Genomic DNA, 19,302 nt, shown 5'->3' with positions numbered 1-19,302 from the left:
TTGCATACATACAGTGTGCGACAAAACTAGAGCACGGAATCAACCTCCTCGGTATTTAAATTAATAAAATCATAAAATATGTTATAAATGATTTTATTTTTATTTTTATAACTAGTTCATTCATTCTTCTTTTTGAATTAGTAAAAAATAAACAAATTAACTCATTAAGAAAATATATAAAATTCCATATATGAAAAACTCCAAAAATCTGGTGCGACAAAACTAAAGCACGAAAGGGTTTTAGGATTGAAAAATTTATGTCTTTCAATATTTGGTTGCGTATCCCTTATTTTTCAATACAGGTGCACATCGGCGAGGCATGGGTTCAATTAATTTATTTTATGTGTCGCAGGAAATACTTTTCCATGCTACCTTTACTTGTATGTATAAAACGGCCTTATTTTTACAATTCTCACGTCTGATTTTTCGATCTACAATTTCCTATTGGTTCTCTATGGGATTGAGATCAGGTGATTGTGCGAGTCGCTTCAAAACCTCAATCCTGTTATCAACAAACCACTGTTTTACACAAATAGCAGTATGTTTCTGGTCGTTGTCATACTGATAACTCCATTTTAAAACCATTTCTTCTGCAACATGCGGCAGCATAATATTCTGAAAAATATTTTTATGCTTGCATTTGTCCATTGTACTGTTTATATAATGAATTGGCCCAATTCCATTCTCTGGAAAACAACCCCACACTAGTACATTGTCTCCACCATGTTTCACCGCGCTTGTTTTATAGCGCTGATTTAGGCGTTGTCCCTTCGGTCTGCCTACCAGCTTCAGCCCATCTCAATCTTTGATATTAAACTTCAGTTCGCCAGAAAAAAGTACAGTTTACCATTTGGCAATCGTTCAATTTATGTGCATTCTAACAAATTCCAATCGCGCCAGTCTGTTTTTTGCCATAACTTGCTACAGGTAGCATGAAAACCCCCCATGGACAGCTCGACGTTGTATGGAGCTCTGTAATATATTTAACCGTAATTATCTTACAATAGATATTGCCGATAAAAAGGCGTCATTTTTTATTGCCCGAATGACTCCCTTATCCTCTCGTTCGGTTGCTTTCCGTGGCCGTCTACCTCTATGCGCTCTAACCAAAGAGCTTTATTTGCGAAATCGGCTAAATGTTCGGAAAACAATAGACTGATTTATTCCAAACTCTTTTGCAATAGTCATAACTGATTCTCTTTTCTTAAAATTCTTAACAAATTTTTTTCTAAAATGAACAGAATTGTTATTTCGAGCCATTGATATATCTTTCACTTTAATATACAACCAATCGCATTGAATAACGAACTGAAACTGAATATGCACTAATATTTTTCTATTTAGCTAATAACTACACATATTCAACATTTTTTGATCATTAAAAACCGTTAAACAAGCAATTAATGTGCAATTAATATGAATTATTGGCTATGTGCTTTAGTTTTGTCGCACCAGATTTTTGAAGTTCTTCATATATTTAATTTTATATAATATTTCAATAAGTTAATTTCTTTAATTTTTACTAATTTTAAAAGAAGAATACATGAACTAATAATACAAATCAATAAAACATCATATAATGCCTATTTTATGATTTTATTCGGTTAAATACCGACAAGGTAGATTCCGTGCTTTAGTTTTGTCGCACACTGTACATAGCTGATATATGTATATGTGTACTTGGATTTACATTGTTAAAATATTGCATATGAAGCTTAAGTTACATTTCTACAATTTACATATTTACTTTGCTAATCAATAAAAATATGGATATATCGACAATAAATATATATGTATATATGTATGTGCATACATACATATTTAACGAGAAGTATATATGGATGTGTTTTATATGAAACAAGCGAAAAGGCGTTTGTGTTTGTATCAAATTCATCAGTACTTCACTTACTTCAAACTAGCCGCTTTACTTTTGATGCTGCCACCACCAGCGATTTTGTTGCTGCCATTGCTGCTCTCTGAAAGCGTAGGCGATGATGCCTTACTATTGCTGTGATTTGCCGCCAACGGACTGGCGCGTATACCAGCTGACGACGCGTTGATACCTCTCGTTTTCTCCAACACCGAGTCGGAGGCGCTCTGCTTATTTGTGCATTGTTAAGATATGGCGAAAGAGAGAAAACAAAACAAATAAATATTATGAATACAATAAGTAAAGCAAAAAAGAAAAATGCTTAATAATAATTTTTCAATACGTTTAAGAGCATATTGTATTTCATATAGCCTAAATTATATATTGCTACGATTTGACGGGTTTAGTTATAATATTTCTAGCTTTACATCGAAGCTCTTACAATTTGTTATTTTATATCTATAAAATTTAAAATTCGATTTCTATAAAATTATTTTTAGTGCCGTCTATTAACATAATATTTTACTTACATAATCCTAAATTCATTCTATAAAACTTTTAAATTTTGTTTTATTTAATTTTATTATTTAGATAAAATTACTTAAATAAATTTATGTGGCCAAATAGAAATCTCTTATTTAAAAATGAATATATCACTAGAAATATGACTTGCTTCCGCCACCGAATATTCTAATTGGCATTTAGAAGATATCCATTAATGTGTCAATCAGCCATAGTTTAGATAGTGTAGACATTTCATGAGATGTTTAAAACACTATAACACCAATTATAATTCGTTTTATACATATGTACATATGTATACTTATTTTTAAGGTTATAAAATTTTATTTAAATCACTTTCCACACAATTTTAGCCATATAAAAATAAATTTGTTTAATTAACTATTCCTGTTGGATTTTTTAAATACCCTAAGTTTATGGTATAGCAGAAATAAAATAAAATTTGAAAAACAAAAACTTTCAAACTATTTTTAGCATAATCTGTTAGAAGCAACGTTAACTTTACAAGAACTCTATTTTAATCATTCAGTTTGTATGGCAGCTATGTACTATAGTGGTCCGATATCGACAAATGAGCAGCTTCTAGTGAAGAATAAAATGTGTGCAAATTTTCAGATTCATATCTCAAAAACTGAGATACTTATTCACGTATATACAAACGGACAGACAGAGAGATATGAATAAATTGGCTCAGCTCAGTAATCTGATCATTTATATGTATATATGTATGTATATAAATTCTAAAATTATAATTTAACATATAATTATTTTTTATATTATCTATTCTTGCCTCATAAATATTTTAAAGCCTATTAAATGATTTTTACGTGAAAAGTTTTCATCTAACAGTTTCCAATTTTTTTGTAAAAAACACTTTTTATATACATATACATATGATATCATAAATCTCGACATTTAGGCATTTTATTCATTAGCTTAGCGTTTTATGTTTAAAATATTAGCAGGGATGTTTTTTTTCCTAACCGTTCAAAGCATAAGACCCATTATTACACCTAATTACACATAAGATTTCAGCATTCTCACAAACTGTCTTAAAACGGTAACGGTTAACTTAAAATAAAATACGATTTCCTTATTAGCGAACGCTTCTGATTGTAGACGCCACAGTCATACGCACTTTAGATGCAAATGACACTCAAAATATAGTGCATATTTATAATGATTTCATAACACTTCCAATGTCAAATTTATTTATTTATTCAGAAGCGGTTAGAAAACTACATGACTTGGCTACAGCTTCTACAGCTGTATAAACCAACACCGACACTGAAATAGAATTTTGTAAATCTTATACTACAATTTCGTGTGATCATGTGTCTGTACGAATACTTGTAGATAACTTTTAAGTGTATGTAATTTAAGCAAATGCGCAAATGAGTGCAGTGATGAGCAAAATTGTTTGCGTTAGTTAAAATAAGTAATGTGCTATCATACATAGTTTAGTGTTGAGCTGTTTTCATAATTGTAATTTATGGCCTAATTAATAAAGCCGCATAAATCCAGTTGTGAGCGACAGTAAAACTATGTTGCGAGGTGTACTTTCTAGAGCAAACAAATTTAAAGTAGATTTTTACGCTTTTTGCAATTTATTTAAAAAAAAAAACTATTTGATTAAGAAACAAGATAAATCGTATATTTAGACTGTATCGAAGCACCCCACAGAGGTGCATTTATTATAAAATAAAATAGTATAAAAAGACCGTTATCTTTATTTTGGACAGGCAGTACATATGGCAGTTATATGCTGTAAGGGTCTGATTTAAACAATATGTGGGACAAGACAACACCTCCGTAGAAAATAATATACTTGTATGTCGAAATCATTGAACATAACTTGTCAAATAAAGAAGGTTTCGTATAAGGCCTTGATTTAGATCGTTCAGTTTGAATATATTATGTACGCTATAATAGTCTGGTCTGAACAATTTGTTCGAAATCTGTGAAGATATAAATAAAAAAATTTTCCATACAAGAACTTGATTTTGCCCGTTCAGCTTGTGTGACAGATACATATATGCTATAGTAGTCCGACATCGGTGATTCCGACAAATAAGCAGCTACTTTTGGAGAAAAAGATGTGTACACAATTTTAGATCGATATCTCAGAAACTGAGGAATAAGTTCGTATATACTATATGTATGTATGTGACAGAGGAACGGAACTGGCTAAATTAACTCAGACCGTTACGCTGATGTTTATATATACTTATATGAGAACTTTTACAGAAGTACTGCTCTAATTTTGGGCAACACTGTGCGCTGATGTGGTTTATTTGCAAAAACCTTTTGCAATCGTATGCTACACAGCAACACCACCAGAAACCTACTGCTACTAGAAATCACTGCAAAATTTTCTCGCCACTTATTTGTTAATCTCTATTTTTGTCATTCACATATATTTGTTTATATTTATACCCTGAATATATTAGGACTCATAAAGTATATATTTAATTGATCAGTATGTTGAGCTGAGTCGATTTAGCCATGTCCGCCTGTCTGTATACATATATACGAAATAGTCCCTCAGTTTTTAAGATAACGTTTTAAAAATTTGCAACCGTTATTTTCTCTTCAAGAAGCTGCTCGTTGGTCGGAACTGCCGATATCGGACGACTATAAGATATAGCTGTCATACAAACTGAATGATCGGAATTAAGTTCTTGTATGGAAAACTTTCACATTTGACAATGTATCTTCACAAAAGTTGGCATAGGTTATTTTCTAAGATAATAATGTAATATACAAAGAAATTGTTCAGATCGGCTTACTATAGCATATAGCTGTTATACAAGCTGAACGATCGGAAACTAGTGCTGGTATGGAAAACTTTTGCATTTGAGAAGATACATATATTCATGAAATTTGGTATGAGTTATTGTTCATAGAAATAATGTCATCTCCGAAGAAATTGTTCACATCGGATTACTATAGCACATAGCTTCCATAGATTTACTTAAACACATAGTTACTAAAAAAGCACCTGTGAAGGGTATATTAGATTCGGTGCAGCCGAAGCTAACGTTTTTTCTTGTTTTTATTTCGTTTTGCATATTTTTTGTAGTCTTTCTTATTCTCATGTCATAATTTAGCATGCATTGTATTTACCGTTGAGAGATTTTTCGGTGGCGTCGATGGCGGCTGCGGTGGTGGTCCACGATTTGTGCGTAAATTCGCCTCGGTCGCATTGACCGGCTGTTGTAGCTGCTGTTGCTTCTGCCGCTTCAGTGTCAAATGCTTTGTTAGTTCAGCATTGAAATCTAAAGGGCCATTACTGCTGCCGTTATTTCCGCTGTTGGCGTTCGCCGGTGGCGATGTGTCGTTGCGTCTACTCGCTGCGGACGAGTCGTTATTGGTAGCCGTTGGGATTGCCGGTGCTTGGGCTGAAAATGTCATGTAGGAAATTGTAAAAGTAGAAAAAAAAAACATCCGACAAACACACATATCAATAAGAACATAAATCGGAAAATACAATTGCTGTGTAATGCAGAAATCGGCGTTGTTGTTACTTACCACGACTACTGCCATTGACTGGCTTCAGTTTGGGCATTGAGGTCAGCCCTTCGAATAGGCCACCCAATTTTGGTGCGCCATTGCCCACATTATTGTTATTGCTATTACTGATATTGTTGTTGTTATTATTATTGTTGTGTATTCGTTTCGGTGAACTCGTTGCGGATGACGTTGAATCGCAAATCTGTGCGTAATAGAAAAAATAAAGAAAAACAACACCGGTTAGTTACATACATATGTGAAATGAAAAGTCATTAATTCACAAAAGCTCAGTTTTATCGCCAGAGACACACCTTTCCTGCTAGGGCTGGTCCGCTTTTATCAACTGTTGTAGTCTTTTTCAGTTTAGTGCCTTTTTGTATGGATTGTAGGAGCGCTGAACGCATATCTCCGCCGCCGGCACCACCTAATTTGAGACCTCCCATAGCCGGAGGCGGTGGTGGCCCTGGTGGCGGCGGTGGACCTGGCGGTGGTGGTATAGCCATCTGCAAATCGAAACAAAACTTATTTCGTTATTTAAGTGCAATTCAATAATATTTAAAAACTTAAGAAAATATAAAGCCTCGTTTTACTATGTAATTTTACCAACAAACTGTAAACTAACTTATTGCTGAAAATACGCCCATAAGTATAAATCCAAAAGCGAGTATTTTACGAAAGTCCGCGTTTAGATTAATATGATATTTTTATCGCCTAATTTGGTTCGGAACCTAGCATTCATTTACGTCATCCGTTTATTAACACCCAGCGAATTTACTTATGGCTTTGATGGCTGCGGGCAACTACTGTCATTCCCAAATATATTGCTTAGGGTCTTGGTCCATTCCAGGGACACATATGTTACTTTCGGGTGCTTAAAATAACTTATAGTCGTCTGTAGAAAAAAAGGCGATCTGTTTTAAAAAAGTAGCTGAATTTCTTTGAATATTTCTTCAGAAAATTGATTGAGGAACTAGTTTCTAGAAAAAATAATAAACTTTTACCATGGATATAATATATCAACGAACAATGGGAATCGTTGAAAATGTTGCAGAAGTATTGAACAAGTTAAAAAAACAGTAGTTTAATTTTCGTGCCTTCATGAGAAAGATAACAGAGGCTCTCAAGATCTCTTGTGGATCGAATCGGTCATTTTGGTTAATGTTTTGGGTATGAAGCGTGCCAATGCTAGACCCAAACACCAGAATCTTTTGTAAAAACGTTGAGTAGAGGTTTTTCATCACGATAATGCGCCGTTACATGATAGCCTTGATTGTGACTGAGTTTTTGGACAAATACGAAACCAGAGTCATCACAGAGCCACGGTATTCACCAGAAATGGCTCCCGTCACATTTTTCTGTTATCGACTTCATAAATATTTCGGAGAAGGTGTCGTGAGTCATTGAAGTTAAAGTTATTGGGTGAAGGCCAGCGCGCCGAGGCTTAAGTATAACAAATATATAGAAAATTGGATGAAGCGTTGGCTTGTATTTCCTTAAAAGGAGTCTATTTTGAAAGCATTAGTAAACATTTGTGTTAAAATACGTAACATGTTTTTGTTTTTGTCAATCCGGGTCAATTTTGATCAGAGAGCACATATAGACATACATACATATGTACATATATCGATTATATATAGCTGAAAAACTCCATGCATTTCAATTTCCATACACGTATTTTTGTCTACAAAAATAAACCAAATATATGAATTGAAGACATATTTTACACCTCTATACACTATGCCAATAAAAGTACTTGTTTACGACTTCCTTCGAAGAAATTTCAAATAATTGGCAAGTAATATCCGCATTAACACCATTTTATATACATAAGTTTAAACATTCTTGTAAAACACAGCCATAAAATTTTGCCAATTCAAGCTTTAGCCTTATAGTATTATATTTGCTGGCACCGGACCGAAAATAAAAGTGGTAACAAAACTCTACAACTCTAAAAGGTAAGCAATGTAATAGAAGCATCCGGCACAAAAATATTTGGTGGTAATGAAAAAGGTTGCAAGAACATTTAGCGGACAAGTAACTTTGATTTCCGGTGCTTCAGTGATGTACATATGTAAATATTTTGAGGTATCAACATTTGTCTTTTCCTCGAATATATTTTTTGGCAAGTGAAATATGCAAGTATAATTTTTTCAACACTAGACAAAAGAAATTCTTGAAAAATTAAAAAAAGGCATTTGAACCTGAAAAATGTACATATGTATGTATGTCTGGGCAGTAAGCCGCAACACACGTTTTGCATACCAAATCAATCTAGAGAATCGACGAACGAATTTGTTATTTATTTGTTGGTGCTGCACAATCATATAAGACATTAAATATGAGCGGACAGTCGTAGGTCGTATGGATCGTATAAACAAAGCACAATAAAAATGACAATGACAAGAAATGAAAAGCAAACACAAAAAAACTGTAAATGCCCACATGCACAGAATAAACTTATTTATGTATTTTTATAAAGCGTTACATGAGTCATCCAATGAATGAAATATTCAAATAAATAGAGAAAAATAATTGAGTAAATTTACAAGTCACTTAAAAAACTGTTATTTAAAATAGAAATAATAAAAAAAACAAAGTGCAAATTGTAAAAGTGCATTATGACTAAGCCATCAAATGAGCAGTGGCAACTGTGATCGATTTTCAAAGCCGATTATTTCATACCATTTACCTTGTTGGAAGTTTGTTGACAATTGCAATTCTTTATATTTAATTGTGCTTATATTTGTGAATAAGTGTTAATTTCAAATAAAAATTGACAAAAAGTGCAAATTTGTTCTCAGCAACTATTTTATTTTCAGCTTCTACAAAACACGCTGCAGTCGTTGCGCGTTATATTTAGTATCACATCAGATTTTATTTATATTCGAGCAAAAAATGTATAAACAAATAGACCTTTATTGCGTACACTTAATCGCAGGTGAGTCAGCAGCAAATGTGCATGCTGCTGGACTGACTTAATATAAGAAACATTAATTAAAAACAAGCGGAATGTGCGAAATATCTTTTTTGTGCAAACTTTTTCACTGGCAGTGAAAGAAAAACACAACACACGCAAAGCACTGATCTATAGCTAATTGCCAAATGGTTTTTTGGCAATCTGTTTTGTTAATTTTATTTTTTTTTTAAATTGTTTGCTTCAATATATAATATTTTCACTTGTTGGCGCGTCTCAATCACAAACACTGCCAGCACCATTACTCAATTTCATTTGTTTTCTGCAAATTTACTAGCCACTCAATTAGCTAGTAAATGAAAAGTTTTAGTACACCACACGCACGCGCATTAACACAACAACGCTCTCGCGTTCAACGTTCAAATGGCAACACGCCGTGCCGCAAAAGTCTCGAAAAGCGACACAACACAATAAACTGAGGACTGCGATTACTTGGCTAATCGCACACTCACGCACATGCAAGCCAACGAGCAGAAGGCATCAGCAACGTCATCACTAGCGGCGTCAACGGGATGACGAAGAAGCTAAAAAGCCGAGTGCGGGTACGCTAGTAATAAGCCAACAACATAGCATACAAGTAAGCGTGCACTGAGGTGCTGACGCTGCGGGAGCAAGAAGACTGGCGCGCGTGTTTATCTTGGGGAATTATACAAAACGTACACTTAGCGATGTCTCAGCGTTAAATGATCGCGAGCAAAATAATGACTAAGTGACTAAACGCTTATGCTCTATACGATTCTCTGTAAATTGTGCTATTATGTGTAGTTCCTGCAGGCGGCGCGTGCCCACATTGATACGCTGCGTTTACCTCTGGCTGAGTCTGAGGCTTGTAAGAATATGACGTCAGCGACACTATTGCTAATTGTGCAAAGAGCTAGCGAGCTGCATACATATACATATTTACATTGACAATATGTTTGATAAGCTGTGTTTATGTAGCGACAGATTTAAATCAGTTACAGTTGTGTGTCATAGAAAATAAACGCAAAAGCCAATAAAGGCCAGGCGAGAATAAAACGATTGCGAGGATAGACTAATTAATGAAGCAAATCGCGAATTTATAACAATTTAAGTCACTAAACTAAACTTGAATGGAAATGAAGAAAAATATCATGAAATACGAACTTTCTTTTTGTGCCATTAATATAAAAGGAGATCTCCTTCCCCGGAAGGAAAATAACTATCCTTCAAAGAAATAACTATTCACTCTGATAGGACGGCAGTAAATCTAATTGCAGGAGTTCTTCAACCGAACCTATAAAGTCACCGTGAAAGTGTAAAAATGTGTGCAAATCAATTGGTAGCCTGGTACAACATTCAAAAATTTTCAAAGCTTGCTAGCCAAAGTTTATTATGAAGAGATTATGCGAGCTTCTTAAGTTACGTCACGGTAAATTTCAATATGAGTTGGAGTCCTGCATGACGGTAGAAACTCTTTTAAAATATGATTTGTGGAGAAACCCTCGAATATAACTATGAAATAGTTACGAAAAGCAAAAATTCCACTGAAACTATTGGACCGATCAATTCCAAATCTTCAGTAAATGATTTGTATACTCTTGCATCAAGTTGCTACAGAGTACAATAGTTTTGTTCACCGGTTATATGTATCACCTAAAACTAATCGTGATAAAGTTATGTACATACATACATATATACAAATGATCAGGATGACGAGACGAGTTGAAATCCGGGTGACTGTCTGTCCTTCCATCCGTGCAAACTGTAACTTGAGTAAAAATGACTTCGGACTACTGCCACTCACACAAAACGCCATCAATCGAAAACGTATAAGTGTCATAACTAAGCACTAAATTATGATGTAGAACTGCAATTTGGCACAAGGGATCGCAGGAGCAAGGGGCACCTGTGGGCTAAAGATTTTGAAGAAAATGGGGGTGGCCCTGCTTTCTTATTAGTTTAATGTACATATATCCTAAACCACTTCAGCGACAATAACCGAATTCGCTTAAGAAAAATTCTTTTAGCACCCTGATCGACACTGTAATAATGGATGAAATCGAAAGATATCATCGTTCACTCTCCATTTAACGGAAGTGTTAAAAACTTGAATGTGCGATAAATCGAACTTAATATGCCAGAGACATACAATTTCTCACCCGAGACGGTATTAGAGGAGTTTATGAGCACTGTTCACTTTTAAGTCACATGTCTAATATAATAAGACCCGACCAACCGATTTCAACCAAACTTAGTACGTGGATTTCTTCTCACATTTCTATATCACAGCGCGAAAATAGGCGAAATCCCATATGCCACAATTTTAAATTGCGTTTGATTATTTCACCTTCCAGTACACAAATCAAAAAGCAATTAATATAAGGAGATAAAATTATGCATTAATAATTCCTTTAAAGTCCAGCCACCTTATGAAATCGCTTGGATTTCGAACCCTTGATTAACTTATCTTAAGGTATTTGCCTGGAATTGATTCCTGGAAGTTGCAAAAGCCCTTCCTTACTTGTTTATATTAATTTTGTTTTTCAACCACTCCGAAGTGTAGTTTTTTCACGAAAAACAACTTTGTTTGGTAAACTAACGGTATTTTTTTATAGTATTTGTTTGTTATTATGTTTGTTTTTTTTTTTTCTTTTTGCATTATAGATAACATTTTTCGGAGATTATCCTGGAGAACAGCTACGGGATCGGTAATATGTATAAATATTTATTAAATAAAATGCTTCTTCAAAAATATTCAAAAAACTTGTTTTTCTCACTTGTAAATGGATATAACCCATTAACGGACAACTTCAAAATTTCCAATCATTAAAAACGTTTAATACAATTACTGAAAATGAAATGAAAATTAGGACAACAGTTCATAAAAAATGATTTATGAGAAGTCGTGCTAGTGGGGTGATCAACTTTTATTGACTCATTTAAGCACGCCTTATTTTTCAAAAAAGTGTGATTCAAGTCTTCAGCGAATTCTCTGAATTATGTATTTGCAGTATATGCAATCAGCAAATACATATGTATGTATATAAAAAAATTGCGAATTGAATTAAAAAAAAAAGTATATACAAATACAGCTGAAACTAACTGTAATTCTTGCGAATTTGCGAATGTGTTATCATAATATGAAAAAATAAAAATTATTATAAGCACAATTTTAAGAATTTATGAATATAACGGTTTTACCAAAATATACAGCAAATATTCTTCCTTGGTATTTATATGTGGGTTCTCCAACAGGATTTTTCCAATGTACATATAATAAACCTTTCTTTCATCAAATATTATTTAAATATAAACTAGAACCCCACAATAATATTTTATATTTAAAAGATAAGGGTTAATTTATCTTGAATAAAGGAGTCCCCACTTTCGAGAATTATTTCAATGCAATATCGACATTGAAGACAACATTTAAGACATACAATATATTCGGAAGTGTAGAAATTTTTGTGGAACATTTTATTCTTTTTTACATCTTTTTGTCGTTTTTACAAACAACTGCAACATACACATGCACCACAGCTCATAATTCAGTTTCAAACAAGCCTATGGGGTTAATTTGAATTGATCGGCTTCGTATGTGTGAAAAAACAATTTGACAAAATTATCTTCTAACCAGGTAACAATAATTATGTGCATACAGTAAAGGACATAACTGTTCACGAAAATACCAACATTTTTTTTAAAGCTTAGAAATTTTATTAGACACCCTACTCAAAAATATAATGTATACATTTAAAAGAGTAGTAAATTTGCTTTCAAATCCAATAACTTAATTCTAAAATTTAAACATAACGTATTAAGAATACTTAATTTTCAGAAGATATAAGTGTGAACACTTTTGTCCGTAGACTCAAAAGTGCGGTCAATATTTTGTGTGACCACCGCGCGATTTTTTCAAAGCTTGAATCCTTTTTGGCATACTATTTATGAGGTTGTCTAAAATGTTTGGGCTTATATTTTGCCATGCGTGGAGGGCCCGCTCCCACAATTCATTAACCGTTTTTGGAGTATCCTTTTCAGCAAAAATTTTTCTTTTTAAAATCGCCCAAAGGTGCTCAATGGGATTCATATCTGGGGACTGCGCAGGCCAATCGAGCAGTTTGATCCCGTTATCCACAAACCACGATTTGGTAACTTTTGCGGTATGCTTCGGATCGTTATCGTGCATGAAAATATCTCCTTGGCCACGTTCGAGCCCAAATATATCCAGACTTGGAAGATATGAGTCCTCCAGAATATCAATATAGTCTGTGGCACGCATTATACCATCGATCCTCCGAAGGACACCCAGCTCATTTCCGCGAAAACAGCCCCAAGCCATCAGTGATCCACCTCCAAATTTCATTGTTTGGCATATGTTGCGCTCCTGTAAACCAACCTGTTTATCAATCCATGTCCATGCACGCCCATCTGATCCTATTCGATTTATTTTAGTTTCGTCAGACCAAGTCACTCTCTTCCAATCATCGATTGTGAAGTGTTCATATTTTTTGGCAAACTCCAAACGAGCCTTACGGTGTTTGTCACTTAAGAGAGGTTTTTTTACCATTGCTCTAGCCTTGAGCCCGTTATTTTTTAGGCATCTTCTTATTGTTTTGTCGCTGACATTCACTCCATGGACCTCTCTAATGATTTTATTGGCTTCCACTGCGGTATTTGTTGCTCCTGTAACAATTAAGCGCCTAGCTATTCGTGCTACAACTGGGGATAACTTCGTCGGACGGCCTCCACTATTTCGTGGTACTGTTAAATCATTCTGCTTTTTTATTTTAGTAATTAATCCCACAGAAATATTATATTTTTTTGCGAGTTCTCGGTAAGAAACACAATTTTTAATGTCCAGCACATTTTTCTTCAAAACAGGATTTATGGCTTTTCCCATAATAAAGCAACTAAAAAGTTATTTTTTAGGATTTAAATATTTAAACATTAAATGTAAATTAATTAAATAAATAAGTAAACTTTACCTTTTCCGTATTAAAATTTAACTTGGAACTCAATTGTGCACAAAATCTTATTGTGGTCAAAACTGTTCACACAGTATTTCTGTTTTCTTCGACTCATAGAAACAGTAAAAGTCCCGTTAGTTTAAAAAAATGCTACCGGCTGGTAATTATCGTAACGCTAAAGAATTTACAATAGAAAAATATTGCCAGACGGGTTCCAAATTTATGAAATACCAAGCGAATTCAAATTTCATATATTCGTGAACACTTTTGTCCCTTACTGTATATCATAAATAATAATATTTGAAATAAAGTAAAGGCAAAAATAGAAAGATAATATAATAATAATGATAATGATAACAAAATAAAAAAGTCATAAATTATTTAAAAAAATTAAATAAGCAAGTAAGAAAGTGCTAAGTTCTCTAAGTCACTCATTATTCCCGTCCTGCTATATGGTGCAAAGGCATGGACGATGATGAGTCGACGTTACGAGCTATATGACGACATTGACATAGTTCATGTCGTGCCTATGGACGAAAACACTCCAGCTCTGAAAGTATTCGACGCAGTACCAGCAGAGGAAGAGAAGGACTTTCACTCCGTTGAAAAGACTAGGTGGAGAAGGACCTGGCTTCGCTTGTAATCTCCAATTGGCGCCACGTTGCGAAAAGAAGAAACGACTGGCGCGCTGTTGTTAAGTCGGCTATAATCGCGTAAGCGGTGTCTACGCCAGTAAAAAAAAGAATTATAACTTATCATAAACAAAATCATAATGCGAATTGTTGATACTGACGTTCTACTTTTTCATCTTCATCGTAAAAATATAACGGTATAAAAACTAACAGTTTCAAAACCATTTGACGAAAAACCAGTACCAGATAAACTCACATCTATTTTTTTGTCCATAAGTGTATAAAAATATAGAACTCATTAAAAAAATTAAGTTGAAATTAAAATAAAGAATTTTGCCTTTCATCGATTCTATTTGCATATATTGTGACAAAAAAGCACCCGGAAATTGTAATTAAATTCCCCTGGTGAAATATCATTTTAAAAACATGTAATTTGCTAAGTTGGTAGAAATTATTAAACTTACTATGCCAAATATGAGGGCGATTAACAACAGCTGCTTAAGTCGGTACGCGTTGAGAATGTTGGAAAAGTCTTACAGTGGTTCAGTTTTATGAAAAACACAAGCCTACGAGTATAAAACCTTCAAAGACGGACGAGCGATCTTTGAAGATGTGCATCGCTCTGGACGACCTTCGACTTCTTCAACTGATGATGCCACATTCATGGAGAGCATAATAACTGCCGATGAGACATGGGATTATAATTTTGACATGCAAACAAGTCAACAATCATCGGAATGGAGTGAAAAAACGAGTCGAAACCGAAACAAGTAAGGAAGAGCTAACTTCTTGTGCAACCGAACATTTTATACTCTTGCAACTTTCAAGAATCAAAGAGAAATACTTTAAGGTGAAAAACCGATCATATAGAGTAAAGTCAGCCGGACAACAACGCAATGAATATCATCGATCAAACATCTTATTCACCATATTTCGCTCCGTGATATTTATTCTCTTCATTCGATCGGAGAGATAAAACAAAATTCGCGGAAGGTGCTAGAGGCCATCACAAAATGCGATTATGAAGTGTTTCGAGGACAAATCGTTGGCATAAGTGTATTGCATCTGGTGGGGATTACTTTAAAGCCGACAAAATAAATATTGATGAATAAATAAATATTTTGCGCTTTTTTACAATTCATTCACTTTTTTTGTCACAATATATAGTTTATAAAAAGCAGATTTAACGTTATAAAATTTAAAAGCATAAATTATGTTTACATTGTGAAATGTTGTTGCAAACGTTTGCATAAAAAATACATATATACATACGTAATTACTTTGGCATTAAAAAAAAAAGTTGACACGAGACGCCTACCAAAAGGCTTTCTCTTGCCTTGCTTTTTTTTAACCACTAAGAAAGTAATGAGCTATCCACTCATATGACGGATTTACTTAAAGCGGAGCAACGTCAATATGTGAACGATTCAACCACGTGCGTTTCGTGCCAGATGCGTTGCTGGACTAACAATTATCATGCACAAATAAAATAGTCGAAAAAACTGTTAAAACTACTATTTTTTTCTATTACTACTCATTATAAGCTAGTGTGCAAATTGGAATGCCAGCGTGTAATAATAAAATTAAAATGAAATGCATTAGCATAGTTATACACGTTAAATGTATATTTATATGTTGTTGTTACATATATGTGTGAGTTACGCAACAATTGTTGTATGGCAGGAATAACTAACCAAAATGGCAATGACAATGTATCTATTATACGCATCAGTTTCATTTCACACCCGATTTGTTAACACAAGCGCACGCAATAAATTTTGTATGTGAGTTATAGTGGCAAATGTAAGTGCGTAACGTATAATTTATATACATATGTATGTATTATCGGTCAAGAGGTAGGTCAGGCCGGTAGGAAAGCAAGCATACCATGCACTTGGACGCGCAATGAACTACCTTCTGCATAAATATACATACACGCATACAATATTTATGTGTAGCTACAAGCTAATTTGACTTTCGTTTAGTCAATGCATTAGTTGCTTAGGTCATACCATTAGTTTTGAACTTTGCTGACAGCTGTGTAATGTACGTGTAAATGGACAGGTTAATACATATTAGCAAATATAGTATTTACAAATATGTGTGTATACATATGTATAAACATACAAGTACATTACGCACACGTCGGAATACAATAAGCTCGAAAGGCTGATTCGTGTAACTTTCTTTGCGTGTGGGTGTTTACATTTTGCAATGATGACCAACAATTAACCAGTGTTGTAATTTAAGAATATTGACAATCCTGTTGACAAAACACACCCAAAAATAAATTTATTTGGCCATTTACTTGCAACATTTTCTATTGGCTTTCTATTAGCAAAACAACAAATTGAATTACAATGTCAAAAGGCTAGGTGCTTCGTTTAATAGCATATTTTTTGCGAGTAACTGTAACAGGAAATTGGGTGTGAACGTTAGAATGAAATCATGGGCATTAAAGGAAGCAGACAAAATAGACACTAGGTAATGAACAAAAGTCCTGCCGGTTTTTTCTATAAGTCGTCATTAGAGAATTGCCAGAGCGGTGTGCATCGATTGTTGAAAAACACCGATAATGTATTAGGCCAACCTATTGAGATGATACTTTATTTTTCTATTTAGTTGAAAGCGATGCCTATTTACACGTACTTTTGTAGACTATCTTCAGCTTTATAAATGGAAATCTGAAAAAATTTCTACTAGATCTAGTAGGCATTGGGAAATTAATTATTATTTATGAAATCGGGTTGAACATTGTTCAGTTCTAGTCGTGTTTTGGTTGTGTATGGAAGATTTTCAGCCAAACAACCACTTTAGCACAAAAGATGAAGGGTGCACGACTTTATTGAGCTAAAAAGTAATAAAATTGGGATCAATATGACTAGCAACTGATTATGTGATTTGATGAAAGCAAATTTAATTTACCAAGCTCTAAAATTTGCTTTAGAGAGAGGGTCCAGAATAATTGTGTAGTAAAGAAAATTAAGTTTCCTCAAAGACAAATGATTTTTTTCAATCTATGTACATATGTATGTTTTGGGACCTGTATACCTGGTTGATGCAATAATGAATACGCAAAAATATGGAGGATGGAGTCATGTGTAGAAGTTCACGCAAGTGAGGAAAGTTCTCTGATTGCCATTCACTTGGGAGTGGCCAGAAACGATTCTTTTACATGTGACTCAAGCAGCTCACGACTTCCGGTCTTTGACCAAGTATCCTCTGGGTAGCCTAAGAACATCCGTTTGAAGGCGAGCTAACGTGAGAAGGCGAAGCATCCCCTGCATAGGGTTGTGCGCTGGGTTTGGGACCCGCCACGTAAAAAAAACACCCCCAGTGAATAGTCAGAACCAGCCTCGGATGAGAGACCCCCCTTTTGATGACGACCATGGCAAACGAAATAAGGACTACGAATTGAGGGCATGCACCTGGAATGTCCGGTCCCTTAACTGGGAAGGTGCCACTGCCCAGCTGGTTGATGTCCTCGTCAAAACAAAGGCTGACATCACCGCCGTCCAAGAAATGCGATGGACGGGACAAGGACAGAGACGAGTAGGTCCTTGTGACATTTACTACAGTGGCCATATAAAGGAGCGCAGGTTTGGTGTGGGATTCGTGGTGGGAGAGAGACTCCGTCGCCGAGTACTATCATTCACTGCGGTGAATGAACGTCTAGCCACAATCCGCATCAAAGCGAGGTTCTTCAACATATCGCTGATTTTCGCCCACGCCCCGACGGAAGAGAAGGACGATGTGACCAAAGATGCTTTTTATGAGTGCTTGGAGCGCACTTATGAGAGATGCCCCCGTCACGATGTAAAAATCGTGCTTGGCGACTTCAACGCCAGGGTGGGCAAAGAAGGTATCTTTGGTACTACGGTCGGTAAATTCAGCCTCCACGACGAAACATCCCCAAATGGGTTGAGGCTGATCGACTTCGCCGGGGCCCGAAATATGTTTATCTGTAGTACTAGATTCCAGCATAAGAAGATCCATCAAGCTACCTGGCTGTCTCCGGATCGAAAAACTACCAACCAGATCGATCATGTTGTGATAGACGGAAGACACGTCTCCAGTGTTTTAGATGTGCGTGCGCTCCGAGGTCCTAACATCGACTCGGACCACTATATTGTTGCAGCCAAAATTCGCACCCGCCTCTGTGCAGCAAAAAACGCACGCCAACAAACACAAGGAAGGTTCGACGTCGAGAAGCTGCAATCACAACAGACAGCCGAACGATTCTCTACTCGGCTTGCACTCCTGCTCTCTGAGAGCACTCGTCAACAACTCGGTATAAGGGAACTGTGGGACGGCATTTCAAACTCCTTACGTACAGCTGCAACCGAAACCATTGGTTTTCGGAAAGTGCAAAAGAACAGCTGGTACGACGAGGAGTGCCGTGTCGCAGCGGAGAGGAAACAGGCTGCCTACCTCGCAACGTTACGATCGACCACAACACGTGCGGGATGGGATAGATACCGAGAGTTGAAGAGGGAAGCGAGACGCATTTGCAGACAGAAGAAGAAAGAGGCCGAAATGCGTGAGTACGAACAGCTGGATAAGCTGGCCGACAGGGGTAATGCTCGAAAATTCTACGAAAAGATACGGCGGCTTACAGAAGGTTTCAAGACCGGAGCATACTCCTGTAGAACCCCCCAAGGTGATCTAGTTACCGATGCCCAGAGCATACTTAAATTATGGAGGGAACACTTCTCCAACCTGCTGAATGGCAGTGATAGCACAACACCGGGAGAAGGCGAACCCGATTCCCCAATCGATGACGATGGAGCAGACGTTCCATTACCCGGCCATGAAGAAGTTCGAATAGCAATTGCCCGCCTGAAAAACAACAAAGCGGCA

The 19,302-nt window shown here is 35.4% G+C and overlaps 1 protein-coding gene across 9 annotated transcripts in view; it reads right to left on the bottom strand.

The window, feature by feature from the left end:
- LOC105222303 (WAS/WASL-interacting protein family member 2) overlaps window positions 1–19,302 on the bottom strand; it is a 50,279-nt gene that overhangs the window by 16,918 nt on the left and 14,059 nt on the right. For 3 of the 9 annotated variants that reach the window (XM_049452575.1, XM_029548691.2, XM_029548693.2), the window contains 4 exons: window positions 6,217–6,408; window positions 5,924–6,107; window positions 5,519–5,793; window positions 1,910–2,100 (listed from right to left, as the gene is read on the bottom strand). In XM_049452575.1, the coding sequence (XP_049308532.1) occupies window positions 1,910–2,100; window positions 5,519–5,793; window positions 5,924–6,107; window positions 6,217–6,408 (842 nt within the window). Of the gene's footprint in view, window positions 1–1,909; window positions 2,101–5,518; window positions 5,794–5,923; window positions 6,108–6,216; window positions 6,427–8,587; window positions 8,799–9,335; window positions 9,486–19,302 lie in introns of those variants that run through there. The other 6 variants (XM_049452577.1, XM_029548692.2, XM_049452576.1 and 3 more) reach the window with 5 other exon arrangements.

This window comes from Bactrocera dorsalis, chromosome 3, assembly GCF_023373825.1.
Source record: "Bactrocera dorsalis isolate Fly_Bdor chromosome 3, ASM2337382v1, whole genome shotgun sequence".
Taxonomy (NCBI): Eukaryota; Metazoa; Arthropoda; class Insecta; order Diptera; family Tephritidae; genus Bactrocera; species Bactrocera dorsalis.
This window is presented reverse-complemented; position numbering and strand designations above follow the sequence as displayed.